Consider the following 26,695-nt stretch of genomic DNA (forward strand, 5'->3'; position numbering starts at 1 on the left):
CTGCAAATACTGTAATCACCACACGTAGTTCATTCAGTCTATGAAACTAAAAATGATTTAATAAGATGGGAGATTCTCCCTCTCTCATTACTGGGTAGAGTGGAGGTGATAAGAATGAACCTACCTCCCAGATTTCATTTTTTTGTTTCAGTCTCTTACAGTAAATGAACCCATCTCAGATTTCAATATGTTGGATTAATTAATTAGCAAATTCATGTAGAAGAAAAATAGATCTAGGATAACATTTTAAATATTTCTTTTATATTTAAGGAGAAAGGAGGCCTAGGTTTACTGAATCAAAATATTTCTACTGGGCGGCTCAGTTAACTGCAATAGTGGCCTGGACTAAAAATTACAAATAATCAGGAAAATATAAAACATAGCACAGAATACAATCAAAGGGACAACAGTGTCCATTCTAATCATCCTAAAATCAAAATTGATAATTAATGGATAAAATAAACACATGTCCAGGCCCATGCCTATAGTAAGTAATACTGATCTTCTTCCATCTATGTGGGACAGTGGATTTAGAGAATGGGCTGATAAAGGCCTTAGAATAATAAATCAGTCATTTTCAACTCCAAGAACAATTTAGTATTCCCTCTAAAAATATGTATAGGTATTTCCAGATAAAATACCACATTACAAGTCATAAAATAAAAGAACCAAACAAAATATAAGAACGATTTATTAATATTACAAAAAAAAACAAAAAACTTTCCAACTAAAAGACATGTTTCTTATTTATACAAAAGGCTAATAACTAACATTATACAAACACAGGAGATATTAACCCTTTGGGGTTTTTCATTTAGGAGGCAGACTCAGGACCTTTGCGGTCAAAAGTGTCTAGACCCTAAATATATTTGTATTCAATATTTTCTCTTTTGAATTTTGAGACAATTTTATGGTAATAATTAATATTTATGCAATAATTATTATTTATTTTTCCCCCATTGAATATATATATATATATATATATATATATATATATATATATATATATATATATATATATATATATATATATATATATATATAACATTTAGATTAGTTTCCAATACATTCTGTATTTCACATTAAAATAGGCTAGGCCTTTAAAATAAATTTTTTAAAGTCAGATTGGTGCCACCTGGTGGGAGTAGTTAGCAATAATTTCATGCAATACCATAGTTAACCACTAGATTGATGAACAGCTCCCTATAGAAAGGCTTGTGAATTCCCTAGTAGTTTTTGCACAATATTCTCCTTTTTTTATGTTGTTGATTTGAATATATATTTAGAGATTCTCAAAGACTAGTTTTGTTTATTTTTTTTGTTTGTTTGTTTGGATTAAATGGTAATTTGATGTGCCAGTTTTACTTGATAATACAGTCAAACCTGAGCATTGCGTTAGAAAGAAAATAGAAAAAATAAATAAGTGTTTTAAATATTATCCTAACTATATTTACATATTATCTATATATATTTACATACTAACTGTAATTAGTGTTTGTTGCACGTCACAGATCTGTTTTTTAGCCCCAGTCCGTCCCTGCTTATGTGTGTGTGTGTGTGTGTGTGTGGTCAAGAGAGAAACACAATGTGAGACTTTTTCATTTTGAACCCAATGTCTCCCCATTTTTTTGATTTATTGATTTTATTCCACATATTCTAAATTTTCCGTTACAGTCTCATCTCTCTCTCTTTTTGTCTCTGTGTGTGTGTGTGTGTGTGTGTGTGTGTGTGTGTGCGTGCATGCGTGCGTGCGTGTGTCTATTTTGCAATATTGATGGCATACAGTCTCATGCTTTCATTGCTGTGTGCTTTTTTCTTACTTTGTGGTTAAATAATTGATTTTATTTCACGCATTTTCCAAAATTAGCTTTTACAGCGAAACACGTTCATTTGTGTATCTGTGTGTGTTTATGTGTGTATAAGTGTGCATGTTTTTGTGACATATCAAGACACAACTCTGTATAATGTCATGGGTATGACACAGGTATTACAAGGAGAGGCAAAATGAGGACAAAACCCATGTCCCCATTTTTCAAAACGCTTATAAATCATACAGAATTAGGTTTTTTTTTTTGAGAAAGTAAAAATGCACAAAGTTTCCTGTGAGGGTTAAGGTTAGGTGTAGGGTTGGTGAAGGACGATAGAATATACAGTTTGTACAGAATAAAAACCATTACACCTATGGGATGAACACACTTTACACAAAAACAAACGTGTGTGTGTGTGTGTGAGAGAGAGAGACAGTGAGAGAGAGAGAGAGTGTGTTTGTGTGTGTGAGAGAGAGAGTGTGTTTGTGTGTGTGTGTGAGAGAGAGTGAGAGAGAGAGAGTGTGTGTTTGTGAGAGAGAGAGAGTGTGTGTGTGTGTGTGTGTGTGTGTGTGTGTGTGAGAGAGAGAGAGAGTGAGAGAGAGAGAGTGTGTGTTTGTGAGAGAGAGAGAGTGTGTGTGTGTGTGTGAGAGAGAGAGAGAAAGAGAGTGTGTGTGTGTGTGAGAGAGAGGAGTATATCTATCAGCCCAACCCTATAGGTCGTTTGAGATATTTGTATTTGAAGATCTTGAATCTGAGGGAGCAAAAAAATATTGTTAGAGGAAATCATGTTTAAAGTTGTTCAAATGAAGTTCTTAGCAATGCATTTTAATAATCAGAAATTAATTTTTTTTGGGGGGGGGGGGGTATTGGGGGTAAATGTACATTTTATACAAAGTATCCACTAGTCATCATTTTTTTTCATAGTTTGGCTGGTCCTGCGACTTATAGTCAGGTGTGACTTATTTATAAAAATTAATTTGACATGAACCAGGAGAAATGAACCAAGAGAAAACATTACTGTCTACAGCTGCGAGAGGGCGATGAAGATATAGAGCGCCCTCTCGTGTTCTTAATAAATACGACTTATAGTCCAGTGCGACTTATATATGTTTTTTTTTTCTCATCATGACGTATTTTTGGATTGATGCGACTTATTTTCAGGTGCGACTTATAGTACGAAATATATGGTAGATAAACCAAAATAATGTTTTTAACCAGGCTGTAAACTTTTTTTTTTTTTTTAGTTGGGCATTTTAACGTGGAGAGTCTATGGGATTGACTCCCTTTTGCAGCCAGCCTCAAGCGGCCAGTCGATGAATTACAGTTTTAGTCACTTCCTTGTTGGCTTTATGTGAGAGAGCCGCTTGGATGCAGCCATTAACTTCTCATTAGTGATTCCTGATGGTTTTAGAGGATGATTACTCCTCATCGCCCCCCACTGTTCAGAGAATAGTACACCAGGGTTCTTACACCTTCCAAAAGTAAAATTCAAGCACTTCCAAGCACATTTCAAGTTTACATACATACTCTTATCTTAGTTAACCCTCTGGAGTCTAAGGGTATTTTTGGGGCACAGACACTCGCACAGACACACAGACACAGACACACCTTTCTTTGTAAATCGTTTGGATTTTTGAAGGCACATTAGCCATTTGTATTGTTCTAAACAAAAATCAGCAAATTGCCAGCAGGTGGCGCATTTGGACGGTACAAACAGTTTGTATGAATGTCCTCACATTTAAATATCCTTAGATTTTATTCACAATGATGATTAATGTTGATTATATTTTTGGTGGGGGAAATGACACATCATGTTAATACATCCTTCTATAAGAAATTATAGTAACATGAAACAGGATGGTTAATCATTTCGGTATTTAACTGAGCAACAAACATTCCTCATTAATGACTGATGGTTCCACTGCATCTTGCGGACTACACCATGAATTAATTCTCGTTTACATCGTTTCCGCTCTTTATGATGACGATATTCGAGAGAGTCCAGTCCAGTGAGCGCATGATCTGAACACACCTGTAGCATTCAACACCGTGTGTGATTAATTATAATACCAATAATACCAACCCTAATGCTGAGGGAACCCTGCATAAAGATTGTATGCATTGTAAGCCGATCTTAAATGTATACCACAATAACACTGCATTCATTTTCACTTCTTTAATCGCAACAGTCTTAATATTTAGTTAACTGAGCAGGGAAAATGTTGTTTACCTTTATGTGCTCAAAGTGCACACTCTCCCATGGAAAACCAAACCAAGGAGACTTAACAGGGGGCTACTCAAGTAGCCGGTTTACCATACTTTTTCATTTTCGAGCCATCGCTGTCTGAAGCAGCACCCTCCAGCAAGCAGGTTTTTTGTGTTTTTTTTCCCTCTCCTCTATCAGAGGGCGCATGCTAATAAAGAGCACAGTGCAGATGCAGTGTCTTGTATTGGGCATTCAATATGAACATGATGGCATCAGTTACAGATTACTTCTCTTCACTAAATGATTACAGAGACAGCATCTGTCACTTTCTTGAGTCCCGGGCACAGGGTGTATCACACTAGGCCTTGTACCGAACCTGAGCTCGACTGTCCCCGCTGGTCTGCACTCATATCGCTGTTAATGTTCCAGGACAGAGCACACATCATTACCTTGCTACTTTATGTTTTGAAGAAATGCTTTCACTAATAGACTGTCTGAAAGATTTAGCACTTGTGCTGCACATATCAGAGGATTATTACAGCATGGTATAGAGATATCGCTCTAGTTAAAAATAACTAGACTTTCTGTTTCACAGTTCAGTTCACCTAGTGTAACGCAAAGAGGTGTGGCAACAAAGTTGAGGATCCAAATGCAGGCTTTATTTGTAGACGTGGTCAGACAGGCAGGGTCCAGTACCAGCAAACAATAATTTCCCAGGCTAAGACAAAGAGGAATCCGTGAACAGGCAAAGGTCAAACACCAGCAAACAGGTACAATCCAGGGCGAGACAAAAAGAGCGATCAAATAAACAGTCCAAGGTCTAAAACAAGAAGACAAGGCAAAGCAAGGAAAAACGGGTCACAAGAAACAGGATACAGGCTAAACATTAATCAGCAAACTGTGTTTGGATGTGTGCAACCTTTATAGTGCGAGACTGATGAGGTGATGAGAGACAGATGATTGCAATTTATGAGTCCTGGCAAAGGATTATGGGAAATGGAGTCCAGGGAGAAGTGGCAAGAGTCTGGAATGGAGTGCCCTCTAATGAAGCTCATGGACACTCCTAGAGATTGCTAGAGAGCGTGACACCTAGTCTGAGTACAAAGCTAATTCTGCTCTGAGCTAAGAGAAACCTCTACAGTCTGTCTGTTCTTCTAAGTTTATTTCAGTGTGGCCTGTCTGCCCCTGTTTATGTCTTTTTCTGTGTTTTTTTTACCTCTATTTCAATCTCAATCATTTACTCAGTGGTATGACAAATAGATTATGTGTGGGTCTTTTGGGAACAAACAGTAATTTAAGCATATTTACACAACTCTGGCACTTCATAGGTTTCTCAACTCAACTTTAGGGTCTCAACTTGACTTCTGAAGTCGCTGGAGGAATTGGTCAAAGAAGATCTGAAGAAGTTTCAGTGGCACTATGTCAACATCTGAAATGGAGGATGTAGAAGAACTCCTTCTGAAGTCACTGGAGCAACTGGACAAAGATGGTCTGAAGAAGTTTCAGTGGCACTTAAAGAAACTTAAGTGTATATCATCGTCTGAAATGGAGGATGCGGATCGGTTAAAAACAGTGGATAAACTGGTGGCATTTTATAGACTAGAAGAAGCTGTGAAGATCACGGTCAGCATCCTGAGGAAGATAGGCCAGAACAATCTGGCTGTTCAGCTGGAGGACGAACACAAGCAAGGTAACATTTAACTTCATGTAATTGTTTAGCAGTGTAACTGTTTGAATTAAACTTTCCTCTGTGCTCTGCTGAAGTGATTGTGTGATTCATGTTTCCCAGTGAGTGATCCTCTCTCTCTCTCTCTCTCTCTCTCTCTCTCTCTCTCTCTCTCTCTCTCTCTCTCACACACACTCTCGCACACACACAGCTCAAGCTGAAGGCAATATGAAGACTGCTGGAGATCATTCAAAAGAAATACAGGGTAAATAACTATCACTGCTTGTACTGTACACAGAAACAAGAGGAAATAAAACAGCAATTACAGGACATAGCCCAACATCAGCAAGTCTACACAAATACATTTAATAGAACTGTGACCCCCAGCGTACAAGCTTGATTAAAACTTTTTTACACTCTGATACAAATTATACTTGACCAGTAGGTGAAATCAATCAATGCATCATTACAATCACAAATACAAAAGGTATGGTAACACTTTAGATTACTGTTTTATACTGCGTAACTAATAAGGAATTATTGAAGAACTAATTCATTAACACTTGACTCACTATTGTTAACTACTAAGTACGATGTGTTAACTAATAAGTATGTTATATCATTTTATGATTGTGTTAAGTAACAGTTAGATAATCAATAACTAATCTAAACCTCCTGAATAACTACTATTAATTATCTACTAGTTAATGTGAAGAAATATAAATATGAAAAACTACTAATGAACAGTTATACACAAATAGTCACTACAATAATCAGGCTGTGGCCCACAAATCAAGTACTTGAGTAAAAGTACAGATACCCCAATAAAATATTACTTAAGTAAAATTATAAGTAGGCCTGTTCATTTTAAAAATTACTTGAGTAAAAGGACAAGTACAACGTGCTACAACAGTTGCAATTTTGTCACAGTCCACTCATTAGACTTTAATGGAAATACAATATGTATTTTGTTTGCTTCTAAATGTTTAACTTTTGATTATAAAATGTTTGTTAAATTAGTTTAAATGTGGGCAGGATACATGTTAAAATGGAATAAAATATGCTGGATTAAGAAAGTTCTCATTTTAAAGATCGTAAACAAAAATAAAAACTGTGTTGTGTATTTTACAAAGTTTATGATTACTTATGTAAGTTTCTAAGTATATGTTTGATTTGATGATTTTAATCAAAATGATGTAGTAATTATTATTTACTAACAGTTTCACTTTAGAATACTGTTTCAGGTTCTAAATAAGTCTTGCATAATTATTTGATAATTCTTTATTAATTACTATTAATTGCCTGTATTTTCACTTTCCCTCAGTACTTGCCTTACATACTGAATTAATGATAATGTGGTATATGCTGAGGAGGCACACATACAGTACTGTAAATAAAATAAGGTAAAAAAAAAAGGACTGGAATTGTGCTGGGGTTCATATCAGAAGCTGATTTCTTATAAAAAACACTTCACGACAGGCAAAAGTTCTATAAAATGTATAGAATTTATAAATATTGTATTTTCGTACTACTACTGCCACTGCTAATAACATTTATATGAAAGGGTCACAATTCATGTAATTGTAATTAACTGTAATTGTGTATAATTGTGTATAACTGTTCATTAGTAGTTACTTCATAGTTATTTTTGTTGAACCTTTACTAGGAAATAATTAATAGTAGTTCTTCAGGAGGTATGACAGAATATATTAGTTATTGATTATCTAATTGTTACTTAACACAATCATAACATTATATTACATACTGTTTAGTTAACACATCTTTCTTAGTAGTTAACAGTAGTGAGTTAAATGTTAATGAATAATAATCTTTAGTTTTTCAATCATTCCTTATTAGTTATGCAGTAAGTAAGAAACAATATTCTAAAGTGTTAACAAAAGTATGTAAGTTATATGAAAGTTGTAAAGTATGTTAATCTTTGTAAGAATCATAAACCTTTTTCTCTCTTTCAGCTGATAAATGTCCAGTCCAGATAAGCAGCAGTGCTCAGCCTGGAGCCAGTGTTGTTGAAGTGAAAGCTGAAACAGGTGCAAGTGTAAATGCTCCTGTACTCGCTGGAAGCTTCACTGGACCAGTAAACATCTACAGCTCACCTGATGCAGGAAACGGTACAATGTCATCACTATGACAAGACTCACTACTAGCATTTGAGTAAAGACTGGTAATGTTACTGCCTCATAGTGAATTAATGGGACACATGATTTAGCACCATTTTAGTGCTATAGAATACTATCTAAATTATTATTAATCTGTATCTTGTTTATTTCTCTCATTCTGTATGCATCTCAGATAAACACAAATGCTCAGAGACAGCAGAGAATAACAGAGAAAAACAAGGTAAACCTTTCAAATTTATTGTGCATCTCCCCATTTAAATATCTGATTTAACAGGAATAAATGTGATGAAGTATCATTGCATTGATGCATTTGGCGTTATTATTGAATAACATTATATAGACTATTTAATGTGCATACTTTTATGAAATTCATGTAGGCAAATGGCAACCACACATCTCATAACCGTAATCTTGTAAATTGAACAGTAAAAAAAAAACACTTGGATTAAAACATACATTAAAGGAATAACTCTATAACAAGCAATACAAACAAACATAAATTCAACCAAATCATTTGCATTTTGGTGCACAAAGTCTTTCACTGCAGCTTTAAGGTTGATTTCGCGAGCACAGATATTATCAGTGCTAAACTGGACAGTCTTTCTTCTAACATTGTGCTCTGAAGAAATCTCTTGAACAGCAACTGCATGGCAAAGTTTGGTGACAAGTCATCAGTGCCCTGAACCACTAAAGCATTTGCCATTTGAAACATGTCATTGTCAGAGAAGAGCAACAGTAGACCAGTGATACTTATTCAGTGATTCATTAAATGATGATTCAGTTAATTTGACTCAAGAATGCCTGCAATCTAATCAGGAACTAATTACAAATACTTTCGTTACAGTATACACAATACATTTTTCTTTTTTTTTAGCTAAATTGTGGTACTTTTACTTGAGTTGATTAAAAATAAAGTATTAAACTTTGCTACATTTATTTTTCACTAAAAGTAAAAAAAAAAAACAAAGGTGCCGATGGAGAAACAGGGCATTTGACTGGAACTTTTCAAACTACTAGATATGCCAAAGCTGTACAAAAGATTGAGTCTCAGCTCAAGTTTTCAGGATATTTGTTCATTAAGTTGCTACACTATATAGGCTAACTGATAAAATCGCTAGGGCAGTGCTAACACCTTTTTTGTGCAAACTGCGTGACCGTTATTACAGTTTTACTATGCAAAGTGATATGCAACTGTAATGCGGTCTGGAAGTATGTTCGCCGTGTGTATCCCAGAAAATAACTGCACCTCAGAACATTCGTCAGCCAATCAGTTTCAAGCATTAAATGGCCCCATAGTATAAATATATATATATAAGTTGGTCTTCATTGACATCTGCTGTTTACGCATCCTAATTAATTATTTATCAATTATTTGTTCATGTTTTTGCAGCGCTCAATCTAAAGTGGAATCTATTCATCATTTGTAACTTTTTCTAAATGTTTACTAGTCACTATTACCTTTATGAGATGTCATCTGAATGACAAAATGGGTCTCAAATGACTGGAATTCACACTATTTACACATAAGAACATAAAGAAATAACACACATTGTAATTTCAATGTAAAATACTTATTAGCTCAACACTTAAATTAGTATACTACTGTATATCTTTAAACAGGATATTCCTTGAATCATAAATAAACAGGAGAAAACAACATTTTAAAGGTCTGAATGATACATTAATTAAGTATATATAAAATAGCAAATTATGCATTAGTTATGCATAAACACTCTAGTAATTAATCATTAATGGTAACAAATAGCAAGGGCATATTAGTCATGTACAATTTATTAAACATTTGAAAGATACACATTTATGCTATAAATAAACAAAAAAAAGCTAGAAATTAATGATTAACTGTATGTACATTATATGCATGGATGTACTGGCAACATTTAAACTTAAATGTTATTTCAAAATTATTTACAGTTAAAATCTTTTATTTATAATAAACTTTATTGCACTATCCACCTTATTTTGCAACTCGGAAGTAAATACAATGACGTATTTCCTTATAATGTCTTAAACTTCCATTTCGCTAGCTGTACGGTAAAGAGTTATTGTGGCGGGAGCATACACAGAACACTTTTCAATGTTGTGATAGTAAATATTTAACACATCCCCGGTGTATGACACAGTGGGAGGTTGAAATGAATAAGTGGCCTGACATAACTTATCAGGACAATTTCAATTTTGTTTTGTCGCTTGGAGAAGACAGGTGAGTAATGTTACCTGTCCAGCGGGAAAGATAGTCGAGTGCTGGTACATGAAACAGAAAGCAAATTCATGTTTTTAAAAGAAGAAGTGAATCCCACTACTGTTATTTGATTGGATTTAGGTAAATGGTAAATAACTAATGTATCTTTTCATCTGTGAAAACATTTGTTGATGGTTTTAAAGTAGTAATGAAATATTCGTTTTTTCTTTATCTGATTACTGATTACAGAATTAGGGCTGATAATTGAATCTCAAATAAAAGTTATAACTTAAATATATGCGTGTATTTTATAGATTCTTATATTTTGGATGCAATTAATCTTTTGACACCCCTTTTCAGAATATTTTTCCATTTCTTTCATGAGCTTTGAAAAAGTGATAAATTGACGATTATTTACCTGTTATTTATAACTGTATTATTTTAACTGATGGAAATTTTTTAATATATATACACACACACAATTAAAAATGTTAAGGTGCAGTTTAAGGAGAAATGCATATTACAAGATCTTTAAAATAGTTGTGTAAAAATAAAATATTTAATGGTCACAATGAATAATTCCAAACAACTACACAATGTATACAAAATTACTACACCATTCTAAATCTCTATTCGTAAACATTGACATTGCGGGTTGAGAGGTGTTGAGGAGGAGAGGTGAAACATACATATGTATGCTATGTCCTGTGTTCGGGGGGTAATGAGTTGCAAAGTTGGTTTAGCCTACTTATCGCAACATTGTCAGTCGCGTTGTCAATCACAAACTCTAATTTATATAAACATCTCGCCACCAAACTACCCACAGTATTTGTGGAGGAAGAAGAGAAAGCACCCATTTGATAAATTCACACCTTTATTTTTCAACCCCCACAAGTTATACAGAACTACCGTCCCCAATAAAACAACCCCCTCTAGCTGAATTGAATTTGGTCTGTTTTTTTTGCGCAAGGAACTGTGTTTTGTCCCGCTACTGGGTTGAAATATGCTGTCTGCACTAGTTTTATTCATTATTTTCTTGCAGCCCATAATATTATTTTCACAAGACCATAATAATAACAATTTATCAATTGATAATTAATAATTATTTTTATGAAAATCATTGTTTTTGGTGAACGTAGGAGTTTGAGGAAGGCTTTAAGACTAAGGGGAATCCTCCGTCAGCTGCTCCCGCTGCACAGTGTGCATGACTCACACTAACTGGACCAGCTTCACCATCTGCAGTTTGATTTTACAAAATCAGATTGAGGCGAATACAACTTATTGGTCATGAGCCCAACATTTAGCAAAGCAGGAAAAGATTAATTCTAACTGAAGGAAGACGTATTTCATGTTAATGCTGTTAAATAGAGAGTAAAAAAAAAGTAGGCATTAAACTTTGACCTCATATTGAAGTACAAATCCAAACACCAAGCAACCTACACTCTCTAATGGTTCTTTCATTGAAAAGTATGCATTTTATTCACAGGCAATATGGTTGAAATAATAGTTTAGTTCAAAACTATAAGTGCCTTTGTTTAGAAAAATGATTTATTGACTTACATTTCATAGACCTTCATTTGTTATGCTTTAAAATCCCATGCCATTTTTTTAATGACGCTATTTATTTGTATTTTTTTTGAATAATTGTAGCCTACACAAATGGGTGAAGCAGGACAAATACGATAACTTTTAGACTACATGCAGCTATAGGCCTATATTATTGTACATTACAAATATTTGGATCATCCCTTATTCTTTCCCTTATTTTCTTTAAGAATAAACACTTATTTTCTACAAGAATAAACATGAAAGGTATTATTAATTCATGAAAATAATTTAAGCAATTCAAACTTTTTTTTATACTAGATTCAATTTGAATTTCAATACTATTAAACTGACTTTAAAATCTCAAGGAGTTTATAGGTTAAAAAGGTTAAAATGTCACAGTGCATGTTAAATAGCCTAAATGAACTTATATCTTATATAGTCTCCGAAGACATTGATTGCATGTTAGCATAAAACTAACAATATAATTAGATTTTTTTTTTATAAACAGTTCCTATATAAATCATAAATAGTTAACAACATAGCCTAGATTTGGCACAGACTCTGTTCCTAAGTATATAATTTAAAAATTTTAACCCACAGTATCACATTTTAACAGATTAATCGCCATTTTCGTTTGCTGCATGTTTAAAAAAATAAAACATGCTAAAAAATAAATTAAGTTTGTGAGAAGAAAAATATATGTGTCAAGTATACTATAGGTTGCATTTTATTACATTCAGAATAATAACAACTGGCCTAATAATGTTATAATGTACCAACAGGATATTTTATGTTCCTTTCACTTTACAACAAATTCTTTAAATTTAACAAATTTATCAAAACATATAAAAATATATAATTCTAATTGACAAATATAATTGCAGTATATAATAATATAGGCTTACCTATAAACAAACAAACAAACAAACAAAAAATTAAAGGAAAGGAAAGGTTGGGTTCTCTCATTCGGGAGAAATATATATGTTTGTGTAATGATTGTTTAATTACAATAGCATGCAGGAAGAGCCTTTGTGCAAAGGTCTTTCTTAAAATGTTTGATGAGTAGACTGTAGCCTAAGACTATCCTATGTTTTGAAATTCACTCACTGTAAAATGTTCTAATGTTTTTTTTAGGATGTTACTGAGTTATATTATAATATTATTGTTGTTTTACTTCTACGTTTCATCTTGTTTACAAACCAACATTTTACAATTACATACAGTTCGCAATCTGTCCTCTTGCGCCACCTGGCAGTAGTTTTGCAAATTAATTTAACTCGTGACTGATTTGCAGTTAACGCTGTGGCGGCGGTATTACCAATTTTGGTTGCCCACCTACTATATACTGATCATTAAAGTTAGTTCATGGTTCATTAACTAATGTTCAAATTGCAACTTCAAATCTTGTAGTGTGAATTAGGCATAAGTCTCACTCATTGGCCCTTCAGGAACATTAATTAGAATATAGATTCACACACAGTTTTCAAGTTTTGTAATGAGAATCACAGACCATGTCTGAGTCTACATAAAGATATTCTCATCATTATTTTATTAAAAACCAATAACTTACTCTTAGCGGACTTTTTTTTTCATTTTCTCAAAGGTTCTGCTGAGGACAGTACAGCTACAAAGATCTTGAAGGACAAGCTAAAACAGCACTGTGAGCGGATATTGGTTGGTAATTCACAGACGGGTGAAAATAAATACCTGGACGATATTTACACTGATTTATATGTGGTGGAGAATCAGACTGGAGGAAGATCAAATGAACACGAGGTGAGACGTATCGAATCAAATCACAACAGACTGACTGCCAAGGACACGCCGATCCAGTGTAATGACATGTTCAAAGACCATATGGGTCGACAAAACAGAAAAGTGCTCACAGTGGGGATTGCAGGAGTGGGAAAAACTGTCTCTGTCAATAAATTCATCCTTGACTGGGCTAAAGGTAAAGAAAATCAAGATATAGTCTTCATTTTTCCACTCCCATTCCTTGTGCTGAATTTGATTAAAAAAAAGAAGTACAGTCTCATGGGATTGCTTAACACATACTGCTTTAGTGGCCTTAAAGAGCTGACATCTCTTCCTGAAGATGGCAATAATGTCATGTTCATCTTTGATGGGCTGGATGAATGTCGTTTCCCTTTGAGCTTTGAAGAGGATGACGGCTTTACAGATGTTAATAAGAAAACAACAGTGAGTAAGATAGTTACAGCCCTAATCAAGAGACATCTGCTTCCCTCTGTTCTCATCTGGATCACATCCAGACCAGCAGCAGCCAGTCTGATACCCCGAGAATACATTGATCAGATGACAGAGATACGAGGATTCAATGATGAGCAGAAAGAGGAGTACTTTATCAGAAACAGCAGTCCTGAGGTTGCTGAAAACATTATCCGTCACATCAGAAAATTCAGAAGTCTGTACATCATGTGTCATATCCCGGTCTTCTGCTGGATCTCTCTCACTGTTCTTCAGCCTCTGCTGGTTCAAGAGAGCAATGACAAAACACCTACAACCCTCACAGGGATGTACATAAACTTTTTACTTTCTCAGAAGCAGCAGATGAAAATAAAATATTGCAAGGATCCTAAAACTAAGGCTGAAGTCATGTCTTTTGATGACATTATTCTGAAGCTTGGGAAACTGGCCTTTAAACAACTACAGAAAGGTAATCTGATTTTCTACAAAGACGATATTGAGGAGTGTGGACTAGATGCCATTGAAGGTTCTGTGTACTCTGGGTTATGCACCCGGATGTTTCAGGAGGAAAAATCTATGTCAGTGAGAAACATTTACAGCTTCATTCAGCTCAGCATCCAGGAATTACTTGCTGCTCTCTATGTGTTTTTCATTAACAAAAAAAAGAAGGAAAACCCATTTCTCGAATCCTGGAAAAAACTGTCATGTATCCTGTCAACAAAGTCACTGTTTGATCTTCACAAAGCTGCAGTCAATGAGGCTTTACAAAGTGAGAATGGGCACCTGGACCTCTTCCTCCGATTCCTCCTGGGTCTTTCAGTGGAGTCCAATCAGAGAGACCTGAAGGAACTACTGCCAGGACTGGAGCTCAAAACAGAGGACACCAAAGACACTGTTGACTATATAAAAAAGAAAATTGAGATGGAGGAATCAACAGAGAGGACCATCAATCTCTTCTACTGTCTGAATGAACTGAAAGATGACTTTGTGGAGGAAATCCAGAAGAATCTGGGCTCTGGAAAACTTTCAGAGCAGAATCTCTCCTCTGCTCAGTGGTCGGGTTTGGTGTTTGTGCTCCTCATGTCAGAAGAAACTCAAGAGAAGTTTGAACTGAAGAAGTACAGAAGATCTGATGAAGCACTGATGAGACTGCTGCCAGTCATCAAAAACACCAGAAGAGCACTGTACGTGTTTTCTTTATATTAATTTATATACACTGTTAGTTGTTTTAAAGGGGAGACACTGAAGGCAAAAAAACTTTTTTTAGATGCACCTGTCAATTTTGAGATTTTGGGCTACATGGGTATTCATAACATTTTCATTAAGATTAGTGGAAAGAAAAATCCAAAAGACACTCTTAAGTGTTTCTTTGATAGCACTTTATCTATTTGTCAATATATTTCAATTTAGTTTTTTTCTTGTAAGCCATAAATCCCAGTTCAGTAGCACTTACAACAAACCTTACATTTTTACTTATTATACATTTTAAATACATTTCAATACCCCCAAACTTGTGTAAATATAGTTTTCTGGCTGTTCAAGGATTTTTCTGAATTATGGAGTGACAAAAAGAGACACCCAAAATATATGGGTAGCAATATTCAATTTGGAATGTAATATGCAAAATAACAATGCATTTCTGTATTTACATTTACATTTTCAAATACATTTGTGCAACGTTTAGTGAAATTTAAATTACACAATTTTCATTTGCCATTTCATACACTAGTTTTAATATGTAAAATGAATAGTAATTTTAATGCTTAGTAAGTTGCAAAATTAGAATTAGAAAATTAAAATGTATTACAGAAATGATTAGATATGTGTAACATGTTCAAGCAAAACTGTGGCAAAATTATAATTCAAATGTTATTTTTCTTAATTGCATTTACATTCACAGCCAAAACACTTACAATTGCATTTTCATTCAGAGTCCCGCAATGAATGTAGCAAAATTCAATGTGCACATTGAAAAATGTAAAATGAATACTAATTTTAACACTTATAAGTTGCCAAATTAAAATTAAAATGTATTACAGAAATGATTAGATATGTGTAACATGTTCAAGCAAAAACTGTGGCAAAATTATCATTCAAATGTTATTTGTTTTAACTGCATTTACACTCACAGGCAAGACACTTTCAATTACATTTTCATTCAGTGTCCCGCAATGAATGTAGCAAAATTCAATATGCACATTGAAAATGCACTCCGAGCCGATCAATCAATCACTGCGTGAACAAGGCGGGGCTTGCAGAAGGTCAAGAGACTCAAGAGGATTCAAGTGAGAGAACATGGACAAGACAGTTGGTGCGTGTACGTTTTGATGAAATGGCAAATGAAAATTATATAATTTAATTTTCATTTTCATTTTGCACCAAACGTTGCACAAATGTATTGGAAAATGTAAATGTAAATACAGAAATGCATTGCCATTTTACATATTGCATTGTCATTTTGTATATTACATTCCAAATTGAATATTGCTACCCATATGCTTGCATATGTATAAACATTTGACTCTAATATGTAAAAAAAATTGTTTTAAACTGACTTCATCCAGTTCAGATTTTTGTATGAGAAATGTATGCAAATTAGTGTGTATATCCAGGATAGTCATAAAAAAATCCTCATTTGCATATTTAAAAATGACATTTTAGGAAAAATTTTATACAAAAATGTTTGAAATTTTCAAGTTAATCAACTAACTGGGTAAGGTGATAACTATTCGTTAATATTTTTCCATAGTGGAGCTATGGAGGTAGAATTGTTGTATTATTCCCTATAAACCCACAAATAAATTTTAAGAGATTTACAAACAATTAAACATACTAACAAATAAATAGAAAGAGATCCATAAAAAAGGTTCAACATTAAATAAAATTAGATTTGCAAATAAACATTTTCACAAATAAATTATGTCACAAACACAACTTTGTCTGCCATTCATTTATGAATTATGTCTTGTACATTTGTAGATAGTTCGTGGATGGGTGATGCATGTGTGACCATGGCAATGCTGCGATCGCGTCTCTCATTTCTTAAAGGGAAAGGAGCAGACCCCTCTGTCACTACCCATTCCGGTTTTTCTGCCATGAGCAGAGGACCGCCGGCTAGTGCTCTGTGAGATTTGAAGGTGACGGTGAGAGCTTCTTCACTGGAGCACGCCCCATGGACCTCTCAGCCCTGTCGCAGTGCTTGTCCTGTGCAGCTGCTGGATGATTCTGCTGGGCATTCTTACAGTAGTCCCAGTGGGTCATTCAGTTTGCTGCCGGGGATCAGATGTTGATTTCAGCATCGGGGGATGGGCTATTGTGTCCGCATAACTCTGCCATTGGGAGGAGTAGTCCGAGCCTCCCATCCAAGGCCTGTAAGCTATTGGCCGCTCTCGCTACCAAGGTTTACACTGCTGCAGGCCAAGCTACCTCTGCCTTGCATGCCATGGCCATCCTGCAAATTCACCAAGCCAAGGCTTTAAGAAATGCATGAGGGTAGAACCAACCCTAGGTTGAGTCAGGAGCTGCACATGGTGACAGAAGTCACAACGCAGTCCCTCGAGAAGGCGATGTCCACTCTGGTGGTCCAGTAGTGCCATCTCTGGTTCAGCCTGTTTGGGATGAGAGTCGTTGACAAAGTGCACTTTCTCGACTCTTCCATCTCCCAGACTGGCCTGTGTGGCGACACTGTCGAGGGCTGTGCCTAGCAGCTCCTGACAGTACAACTGCAGACTGCGGCCATACAGCGCATCTTGCCCCACTGTAATCCTCTGGCTGCCACCGTTCCATCGTAGGTCGTGCCTCAGCCTGCTCATTGCCATGGGCGCCTTCCGGCATCGTCCACATTGGCTCCACCCCGTGCTGAGAGTTCTGCGACGTCATGTCAAGAGGTCATGTTTCGGAGACGCAACGCCTCTCCATGCATCTCTGGCCAGTTCTTCTGGGAACAGGGGGAGTTATGCTGTGAAGAATCAGAACACAATGCTTTCTGGGCCATCCAACACAACTCCCCATCGCTGCACCACTGTGGGTATGTCGACTGTCCCTTTGGTGCCACTTGTACAGAGTTTGGGGGCGTGGTTTGCACTGCTCCAACACATCTCTCTGGCTCATTTGGATTGTTCAACACGGTTACTTGATTTAGTTCACCCGGTAACCTCCCAAATTTAATGGCATTCTCAAGACTTCGGTGGCAGTCTGGGATGCCTCTGTTTTGTGCGAGGAGATTGCTGTCCTGCTGGTGAAGAATGCAAACAAGCGGTCCCTCCAGCTGAGATTTAAAACCCTTACTTCATCGTACCCAAGAAAAGCAGTGGCCTTCGACCTATCCGGGATCTGTGAGTCTTTAATCTGGCCCTGCACAAGCACCCTTTCAAGATGTTGACGCAGAAACATATTATAAAATGTGTCCAAACCCAGGATTAATTTGCAGTGATTGACCTGAAGGATGCAGTCTTTCATGTCTCGATCCTCCCTTGCCACAGACCATTTCTGTAGTTTGCATTCCAGGGTCAGACAGTGTAGTACAAAGTCCTCCCCCTCTGGCTCTCCCTGTCCCCCGTGTCTTCAGGAAGGTCGCCCTTGCCCCTACCTGGGAAGTGTGCATCAAGATCCTCAACTATGTCGAGGACTGGCTCATCATGGCCCGGTCCTGAGTTATGCGATCACAGGTAAGTTGCGCAGAGAATCTCTTATCTCGGTATGAAGTTAGACTCTGTGAGCATGATGGCACATCTCACCAGTGAGCATGCCCAGTCAGTGCTGAACTGCCTGAGTTCCTTCAGAGGCAGGACAGTGGTACCACTGAAACACTTTCAGAGGCTCCTGTGGCATATGGCATCCGCAGCCATTGTCGCGCCACTCAGATTGCTTCATATGAGGCCACTTCAGCACAGGTTGCACTCCCAAGTCCCGAGATGGGCAGAGCGGTCTACAATCATGACAATGACAATTTATTTATATAGCACAATTAACTACAACTTCCGTCGACCAATGTGCTTTCCATTAGGTCATTAAAAACAGAGAAAAACACACAACGAACAAACAAACAAAAAAAAAATTATAAAACTGTATAGATATCAGCCAAACGCTTTTGAAAATAAAAATGTCTTTAGCCTGGACTTAAAAATATTAAGAGAAGAGGCTTGTCTAATGGACAGTGGCAAGGCGTTCCAAAGCCTGGGGGCAGCAATACAGAAAGCACGGTCTCCCCTGCACTTAAGCCTCGACTTTGGAGTAAACAATAGATCCTGGTTGGAAGACCGAAGGGATCTAGTGGGTTTATACTCGGCCAGCAACTCCCTGAGATAAAGTGGAGCCAAAACATTCAGGGATTTAAAGATGAGGAGCAACATCTTAAAATCAATTCTAAAACAAACAGGCAGCCAATGTAGTGAGCATAAAATAGGAGTTATATGCTCCCTCCTTTTGACGCCACACAAGAGTCTAGCCGCAGCATTTTGAACAAGCTGCAAGCGGGATAAAGCTATCTGGCTAATCCCAAAGTAAAATGAGTTACAGTAGTCCAGCCTTGATGAAATAAAAACGTGAATTACTTTTTCAAAATCTTTAAAAGAAAGAAAAGGCTTAGCTTTAGAAAGTTGACGCAGCTGAAAAAAGCAAGATTTGACAATTGAATTTATTTGTCAGTCAAACTTTAAGCCATCATCAAAAATTAAGCCAAGGTTTTTTTACCCATGATTTTAAACACGGAGTCATCCCTCCCAAATCAATTTTTGGGGAATTTGAAAATTCAGATGGACCAAAAAATATAATTTCAATTTTCTTTTCATTGAAAATTAAAAAATTTAAGGAAAGCCAAGTCTTTACATCTGCCAAACATGTCATAAGAGACTCAAGACCCACAGAGTTTCGTTTGACAGGCAGATAAACCTGAGTGTCATCCGCATAACAGTGAAATGACAAACCATGTTTTTTAAAAATTGAGCCAAGTGGGAGCATATAGAGGGAAAAAAGCAAAGGAGCCAAAATAGAACCCCGAGGAACCCCACAGGGCAAAAAAGCGTTACTCGAGTAAAGTTCACCCATCTTGACTGAAAAACTCCTATTTGCAAAATATGATTTAAACCATTCTAGAGCAACACCTCTTAGACCAACACAATGTTCTAAACGGTCAATGAGAATAGCATGATCGACTGTATCGAAAGCAGCCGTCAAATCCAAGAGCACCAGGACTGCAAAATCACCCGAATCACATGATATCAAAATATCATTATGAACCCTCAAGAGTGCAGTCTCGGTAGAATGGCATTTACGAAAACCTGACTGAAATGTTTCAAACATTGAATTGTCAGATAAAAAATTTTGTAACTGTGAAAACACAATTTTTTCCAGAATCTTTGAGATAAAAGGCAGATTAGAAATGGGCCTAAAATTTGTTAAAACTGATGAATCCAGATTCTGTTTTTTAAGCAGTGGGTAAACCACTGCATGCTTTAAAAAGTCAGGCATAATGCCAGATTCTAAACTGCGATTAACGATGAACAAAAGATATGGAGCGATGTCAATAAAAACTTGCTTAACTAAAAAAGGAGGAATAATATCCAAGGACGAGCCCGAGGGCTTTAGGTGCTCAACTATTTCCAGCAAATCTGGAAGAGAGATTAGTTTAAACTGACTAAAAAATGTGTTTGCGATGGAGGAATTAGATGGATTACAAAACGAGGGAGTTATCCCCAGCTGGAGATCCCTAATTTTACCATCGAAAAATAATAAAAATTCTTCACATGAAAGAGAAGAATCCCCAGAAAAACGACAGGCAGACGGATTAAGAGTAGCATTAATAATGTTAAAAAGAGTCTTTGGTCTAGAACAGTTTTTGTTAATAATATCTGACAAATGTAGACATTTTGCTTTTTTCACTGCTTTCTGATATTTAAAAGAGGGTCCTTTAAAATCTCAAAGGAAACATGAAGGCTGTCCTTTTTCCACTTTCGTTCTGCTCTTCTACAACAACGTCTGAGAGAACGAATAGAATCATCAATTCAGGGTTCAGAACGGGCTTTAGACTGAAAATTCCTTAAAGGAGCCACAGCATTTAAAACATTAGAAAAGGTGGAGTTAAATCTGGAGAGAAGTTCCTCAACGCTAACATCACAGGAAAAGTCAGCAATAGAAGGCATCACTTTATGAAAAATTGATGAAAAAGAGTCTTTGGTAGTATGAGTAATACGTCGAGAAAGGCGGCCACGAGATGGGACTATAGGTGCAGCAGTAGAGCATGGTAAAGTAAACAAAACAGACTTATGATCGGAAAACCCATTTTCACAGACTTCTAAATCAGAAATACTAAGTCCATGCAAAAGCACTAAGTCAAGTGTATGGCCATCCTTATGAGTGGGACCATTAACCCCAATAGAAAAGTCAAAAGCGTTCAGCAAATGGGTAAACCCCTTGGCTAAATTATCATTCATGCAGCAAATATGAACGTTAAAATCACGGAGTATAAAAAGCTTGTCGTATTTGGGAGTCACATCACTCAGGAACTCAGCAAACTCCGTTAGAAAGTTCGTATTCGATTTTGGTGGTCGATAGATTACCGCTATGAGAAGTGTATCACCAAGTTCAAAAACAAACAGTTGAATTTCAAAGCTGCTGCAGTTAACGTTACTCGCCACTGAGCGACACGTAAAATGATCTTTATAAATAGATACAAGTCCGCCACCCCGACCAGTTGAGGGCGGAGAATTAAAAAACAAACATTTCGATGGCAAGAGTTCAGAAAAAGGTCTCAGATCACATGGACAGAGCCAGGTTTTGGTAAGAAATAAAAAATCCAAGTTTCGGGTAGAGAACAAGTCATTTAAAATGTCTTGTTAATCACAGATCTGGTGTTGATCAAAGCCATCCTTAAAGACAGAGGATTTAAGGTAGATACCTTGCATTGCTTTTACCGTGGTAGAGGACGAAGATGTTTCAAACACACTCCTCCGCTATAAAAACGTGGAGAGAAAACAGGAGAATATGAATCGGAGGGTGGGATTGTCACAGTCGGAACCAGGTGGATTAACCACTCCCGAATCGGATCCAGGGAGCGGCGGCGAACAACACGACTTCCGAAAAGTCCATCAGAACAGAGATGCTCTCTGTGTTTCAAAAGCAAAAGCCTCAGCTTAACAGCTGTGCCACTTCGTTTTCCCCGGTGTCGCCTCCGCCTCCAGGCCGGTAAGGAACATGGCCAGCGGTGTAGATATCCAGGTATGTTTGATAGAAGTGGAGGAGGAGTATAGTACGAGGCATTCCGTAGTTGATATGGCAACGTGTTTGCAGAAACCTGCAGATTTAAAAGGAATGACCGATCGTAAGTCGCAAATCATGTTGCATGTCTCAACTCGCCCGCCATCTCCTCCTCTGGAGTCAGACCGGGGGAGCTCAATCATGCAGCTGACGTGCTCTTATGACAGCTCACTTTCTCCAGGGAATGGCGACTCCATACCTATATGGTCCAGCTGATCTGGAGTTGGTTCAGGGAAGTCCAGTTAGACTTGTTTGCTTCGCATAAGTCCACCCCCTGCCAGCTGTACTATTCCCTGTGCCAGTGTGTCCGTGCCCAAGGGGGGCCTGTGACAGAGAATAGTACAGCTGGCAGTGGGGGGACTCAGGCTCTACTCAATGTGTTTCCCCCCAGTGACTCTGCTCGAACAGACACTGTGCAAGGTCAGGGAGGACGAGAAACAGGTCCTGATGGATGCATCTTACTGGCCTACCCTGACCTTATATTCAGAACTCATGCTACTCGTGACAGCCCCTCCCTGGTGCATCCCCCTGAGGAGGGAGCCACACGTTCAAGTTCCAAAGATCTGGACGCTGCAGACCTAACTGATCTGACACCGGCGGTGGCAGACACTAACACTCAGGCTAGAGCCCCCTCCACGAGGCAGACCTATCCTTTGAAGTGGAGTCTGTTCATGCATTGGTGTTCTTCTCACCGAGAAGACCCTTGGAGATGCTTGGTCAGAGTTGTGCTTTCTTTCCTGCAAGAAAGGTTGGAGCGTAGGCTTTCCCCATCCACCTTGAAAGTGTATGTGGCTGCCATTTCAGCACTTCACGATGCAGAGGACAGCTGGTCCCTGGGGAGGCATGACTTGATCGTTAGGTTCCTAAGGGGCGCCAGAAGGTTAAATCCTCCCAGGACACCCCTAAAACCCTCCAAACAGAGTGTGGTCCCCTCCTATGCACTGGCGCATGGTGCCTCTCTGACAGACATCTGTCGAGCTGTGGTCTGGGCGACACTTAACAACCTTTGTGTAGAGCCAGTTTCTTCCTGTGTTGGGAAGGTTTCCCTCTTGATGCATCAAAACAAATCTGCAAATCATTTGTCCCTCATCATGTTAAGCCTCGTGCAGAGTAAACAGCATCGCAGTAGATTTCTTTTTCCTTTGGCAGAGGTGAAAATAGTATAAAAAATATTCTGCTCAGTTAAAATTACCATTACATGAATGCAATTTTACTCAAGTAGAAGCAAAAGTGCCAGTGTAAAAATTTACTCAAGTGAAAGTAAAAAGTAGCTTATTTAAAATTTTAAGTAAAAATATCTTAGTTACATTTTTACAGTGAGAGGAAGGCAAAAATGGGACCAAGGGTGTCAAACTCAGTTCCTGGATCTTAGTCTGGCGAGTGAATTTAAGTTTCATTTCTCTACCATAAGCTGTCTCCAAAGACATTTCAGAGAATTTGGCAGTACATCCAACTGGCCTCACAACCTCAGACCACATGTAACCACACCAGCCCAGGACCTCCACATACAGCTTCCTCACCTCCAAGATCGTCAAAGACTAGCCACCCGGAGAGCTGCTGCAACAATCGGTTTGCATAACCAAAGAATTTCAGCACAAACAGTCAGAAACTGTCTCTGGGAAGCTCATCTGCATGCTTGTCATCCTCATCGGGGTCTCGCCCTGACTGCAGTTCATCGTCGTAACTGACTTGAGTGGTCAAATACTCACATTTGATGGCATCTGGCACTTTGGAGAGGTGTTCTGTTCATGGATGTATCTTGGTTTTCACTGTACAGGGCAGATGGCAGACAGCATGTATGGCGTTCTGTGGGTGAGCGGTTTTGCTGATGTCAACATTGTGGATTGAGTGGCCCATGATGGCAGTGGGGTTATGGTATGAGCAGGTGTATATTATGGACAACGAACGCAGGTGCATTTTATTGATGATGCACAGAGATAACGTAAGAAGATATTAGAGGCCCATTGTTGTGCCATTCGTCCATGATCATTACCTCATGTTTCAGCATGAATGCACTGCCCCATGTTGCAAGGATCTGTACAAAATTCCTGGAAGCTGAAAACATCCCAGTTTTTGCATGGCCAGCATACTCACCGGACATGTCACCCATAGAGCATGTTTGGGATGCTCTGGATCAGTGCATACAACAGCGTGTTTCAGTTCCTGACAATATCCAGCAACTCTACACAGCCATTGAAGAGGTGTGGACCAACATCCCACAGGCTACAATCAACAACCTGATCAACTCTATGTGATTGAGATGTGTTGCAATGCTTTAGGCAAATGGTGGTCACACAAAATACTGACTGGTTTTCAGACCCCCAAATACAGTAAAACTGCACATTTTAGAGTGGCTTTTTATTGTGGCCAGCCTAAGGCACACCCGGCTATTAAAAGTCTAGGTTTGATGTTTTATGAGGAGTTTAATTATTAAAGCAAAATGAAAATAACTAAAAGAAGCCTTTTATTTTATAGCCTTATACTCTCTTTTAAATTCAGTAATCACTGAATATATCACATTTACTATATGGTTATAGCTTTGCATTAACTGCATTACTAGTCAATGGTTTTTGCAAGTTGTATGTGCTACAGAATATAAACCATACCAAATAAACAAATTATTTGTTTTTAATTATTATTTTTATTCTCTACATAGGCTACAATGCTGCAATCTCCCTGCTCAGTCTTGTGAGAGTGTGTCTTCAGCTTTACAGTCATCAAACTCCATTCTAAGAGAGCTGGACCTCAGTAACAATAATCTGAAGGATTCTGGAGTGAAGCTTCTTTCTGATGGACTGAAGAGCAAAAACTGCCAGCTGGAGATTCTGAGGTAAAAGATTTTTAATCAAATAAATATTCAAAATATTTGGTGTTTTTATCAATTTGTAAAGCTTGTGATGTAACTATATATTACTGTTTGTTTTGTTCTTTACACAGACTACAGAGCTGTGATCTCACTGCTCAGTCTTGTGAGAGTTTGTCATCAGCTCTACAATTACCAAACTACATGCTGAGAGAGCTGGACCTGAGTAACAATGATCTGCAGGATTCTGGAGTGAAGCTTCTTTCTGATGGACTGAAGAGCCCAAGCTGTCAGCTGGGGATTCTGAGGTAAATGGTTTACTATAAAATAATACAGATGCCTATTATACAGATTTTTCAACCTGAGAAAAATGAACCAGGTGGACTGTGTTCGTATGACAATAAAAATGTTGAAATATTACAATGAGAAATTTAACATTTTCAAATACATTTATTTCATGCATGAACAATGTTGGGAGTAACGCATTACAGAATTTAGCATTACAGTAACATTACTTTTTGCTGTAACACAGTAGTGTAAGGCATTACTAATAAATTTGCAGTAATATTTTACCCGTTACATGATCAGTAACATTAGATTTCAGCCCAAAATTATAAAAAAAAAAAAAAAAAACCCTAGACATTAATGAATCAAAAATGAAGCAAGTCGCGGTTGTGTCCACCTCGTCAGATGCTCTGACAGAAAGGCTGCGTGTGTGTGACGGCTCGTAAAAGAGGAGGAAGCAAATGCAGGCAATCAGAAGAAGTTTATTGATATCAGAGTCCAGAATGTAGGCAATGGAAAAGAAGGTCTACGGTGGCGTGAGAAGAGCTGGATGGTGAAGGTGAAGACGGTCAATGGATGAAACCAGGAACAGACCGGAACACTGACACGAAGACGACAACACAAACACAATCCAGCACACGAACACGGGAGACGGTAATCCAACTAGGAAGCGGAGACATGAATGAGGATCTGACAACAGACAGAGAGATGAGTGAGTATATGTAGCTGAGTGGAGATGAGGATCAGCTGGAGCGAAGACAATCAACGCACAGGTGACAACAATAACCCAAACGAGCACATGGAGACTACGGGAGTACAAATACAAACACAAAACATGACACGGAGGAAACAATGGATTTCCTACCGTGACAGTACCCCCTCTCCTAGGACGTCACCTGACGTTCCCAGCCTGCTTTACCTGTAGATTGTAATCATCAATAAGGCGGTGATCCAGTATGTCCTGAGCAGGAACCCACCTTCTCTCCTCTGGACCGTAACCTTCCCAATCCACCAAGTACTGAAATCCGCGTCCCCTCCGTCTAGAGTCCAGAATACGATTAACCAAATATGTGGTTTCCCCATTAACGATACGAGGCGGGGGGGGAACCGGGGCAGGCGGGTTAAGATGGGAAAAAAAATCACCGGTTTAATTTTGGATACATGAAACACGGGATGAACCCTCCTGTACGCCGGAGGAAGGCTAAGACGCACTGTTACCGGATTAATGATTTTGGTAACAGAAAACGGGCCAATAAATTTAGGAGCAAGCTTATTCGAAACGGAACGCATAGGAATATTCTGGGTTGAAAGCCACACTCTTTGACCGACGACGTAACGGGGAGGCTTCGACCGGTGGCGATCGGCCTTAGCCTTGGTGCGCGACCTAGCCTGGAGCAGAGCTCTGCGAGCTCTGGTCCAGGTGCGGTGACACCTCTGGACTAGTGCGTGTGCGGAGGGGACCGAAACCTCGGATTCCGTACTGACAAAATTAGGTGGTTGGTACCCTAAACTACACTTAAATGGAGACATGCCCGTAGATGACACTGGCAAAGAATTGTGTGCGTACTCCACAATTGAGAGTT

General features: G+C 37.8%; 1 protein-coding gene across 1 annotated transcript in view; it reads left to right on the top strand.

Annotated features, from left to right (window-relative positions):
- The window catches only part of LOC127967030 (protein NLRC3), a 70,132-nt gene that overhangs the window by 14,400 nt on the left and 29,037 nt on the right, over positions 1-26,695 (top strand). The window contains exons 3-9 of the mRNA XM_052568292.1: positions 5,343-5,704; positions 5,892-5,945; positions 7,654-7,809; positions 7,991-8,038; positions 13,170-14,955; positions 24,681-24,854; positions 24,962-25,135. Of these exons, the coding sequence (XP_052424252.1) occupies positions 5,434-5,704; positions 5,892-5,945; positions 7,654-7,809; positions 7,991-8,038; positions 13,170-14,955; positions 24,681-24,854; positions 24,962-25,135 (2,663 nt within the window). The 5' untranslated portion in view covers positions 5,343-5,433. The remainder of the gene's footprint in view (positions 1-5,342; positions 5,705-5,891; positions 5,946-7,653; positions 7,810-7,990; positions 8,039-13,169; positions 14,956-24,680; positions 24,855-24,961; positions 25,136-26,695) is intronic.

This window comes from Carassius gibelio, chromosome A4 (assembly GCF_023724105.1).
Source record: "Carassius gibelio isolate Cgi1373 ecotype wild population from Czech Republic chromosome A4, carGib1.2-hapl.c, whole genome shotgun sequence".
NCBI lineage: Eukaryota > Metazoa > Chordata > Actinopteri > Cypriniformes > Cyprinidae > Carassius > Carassius gibelio.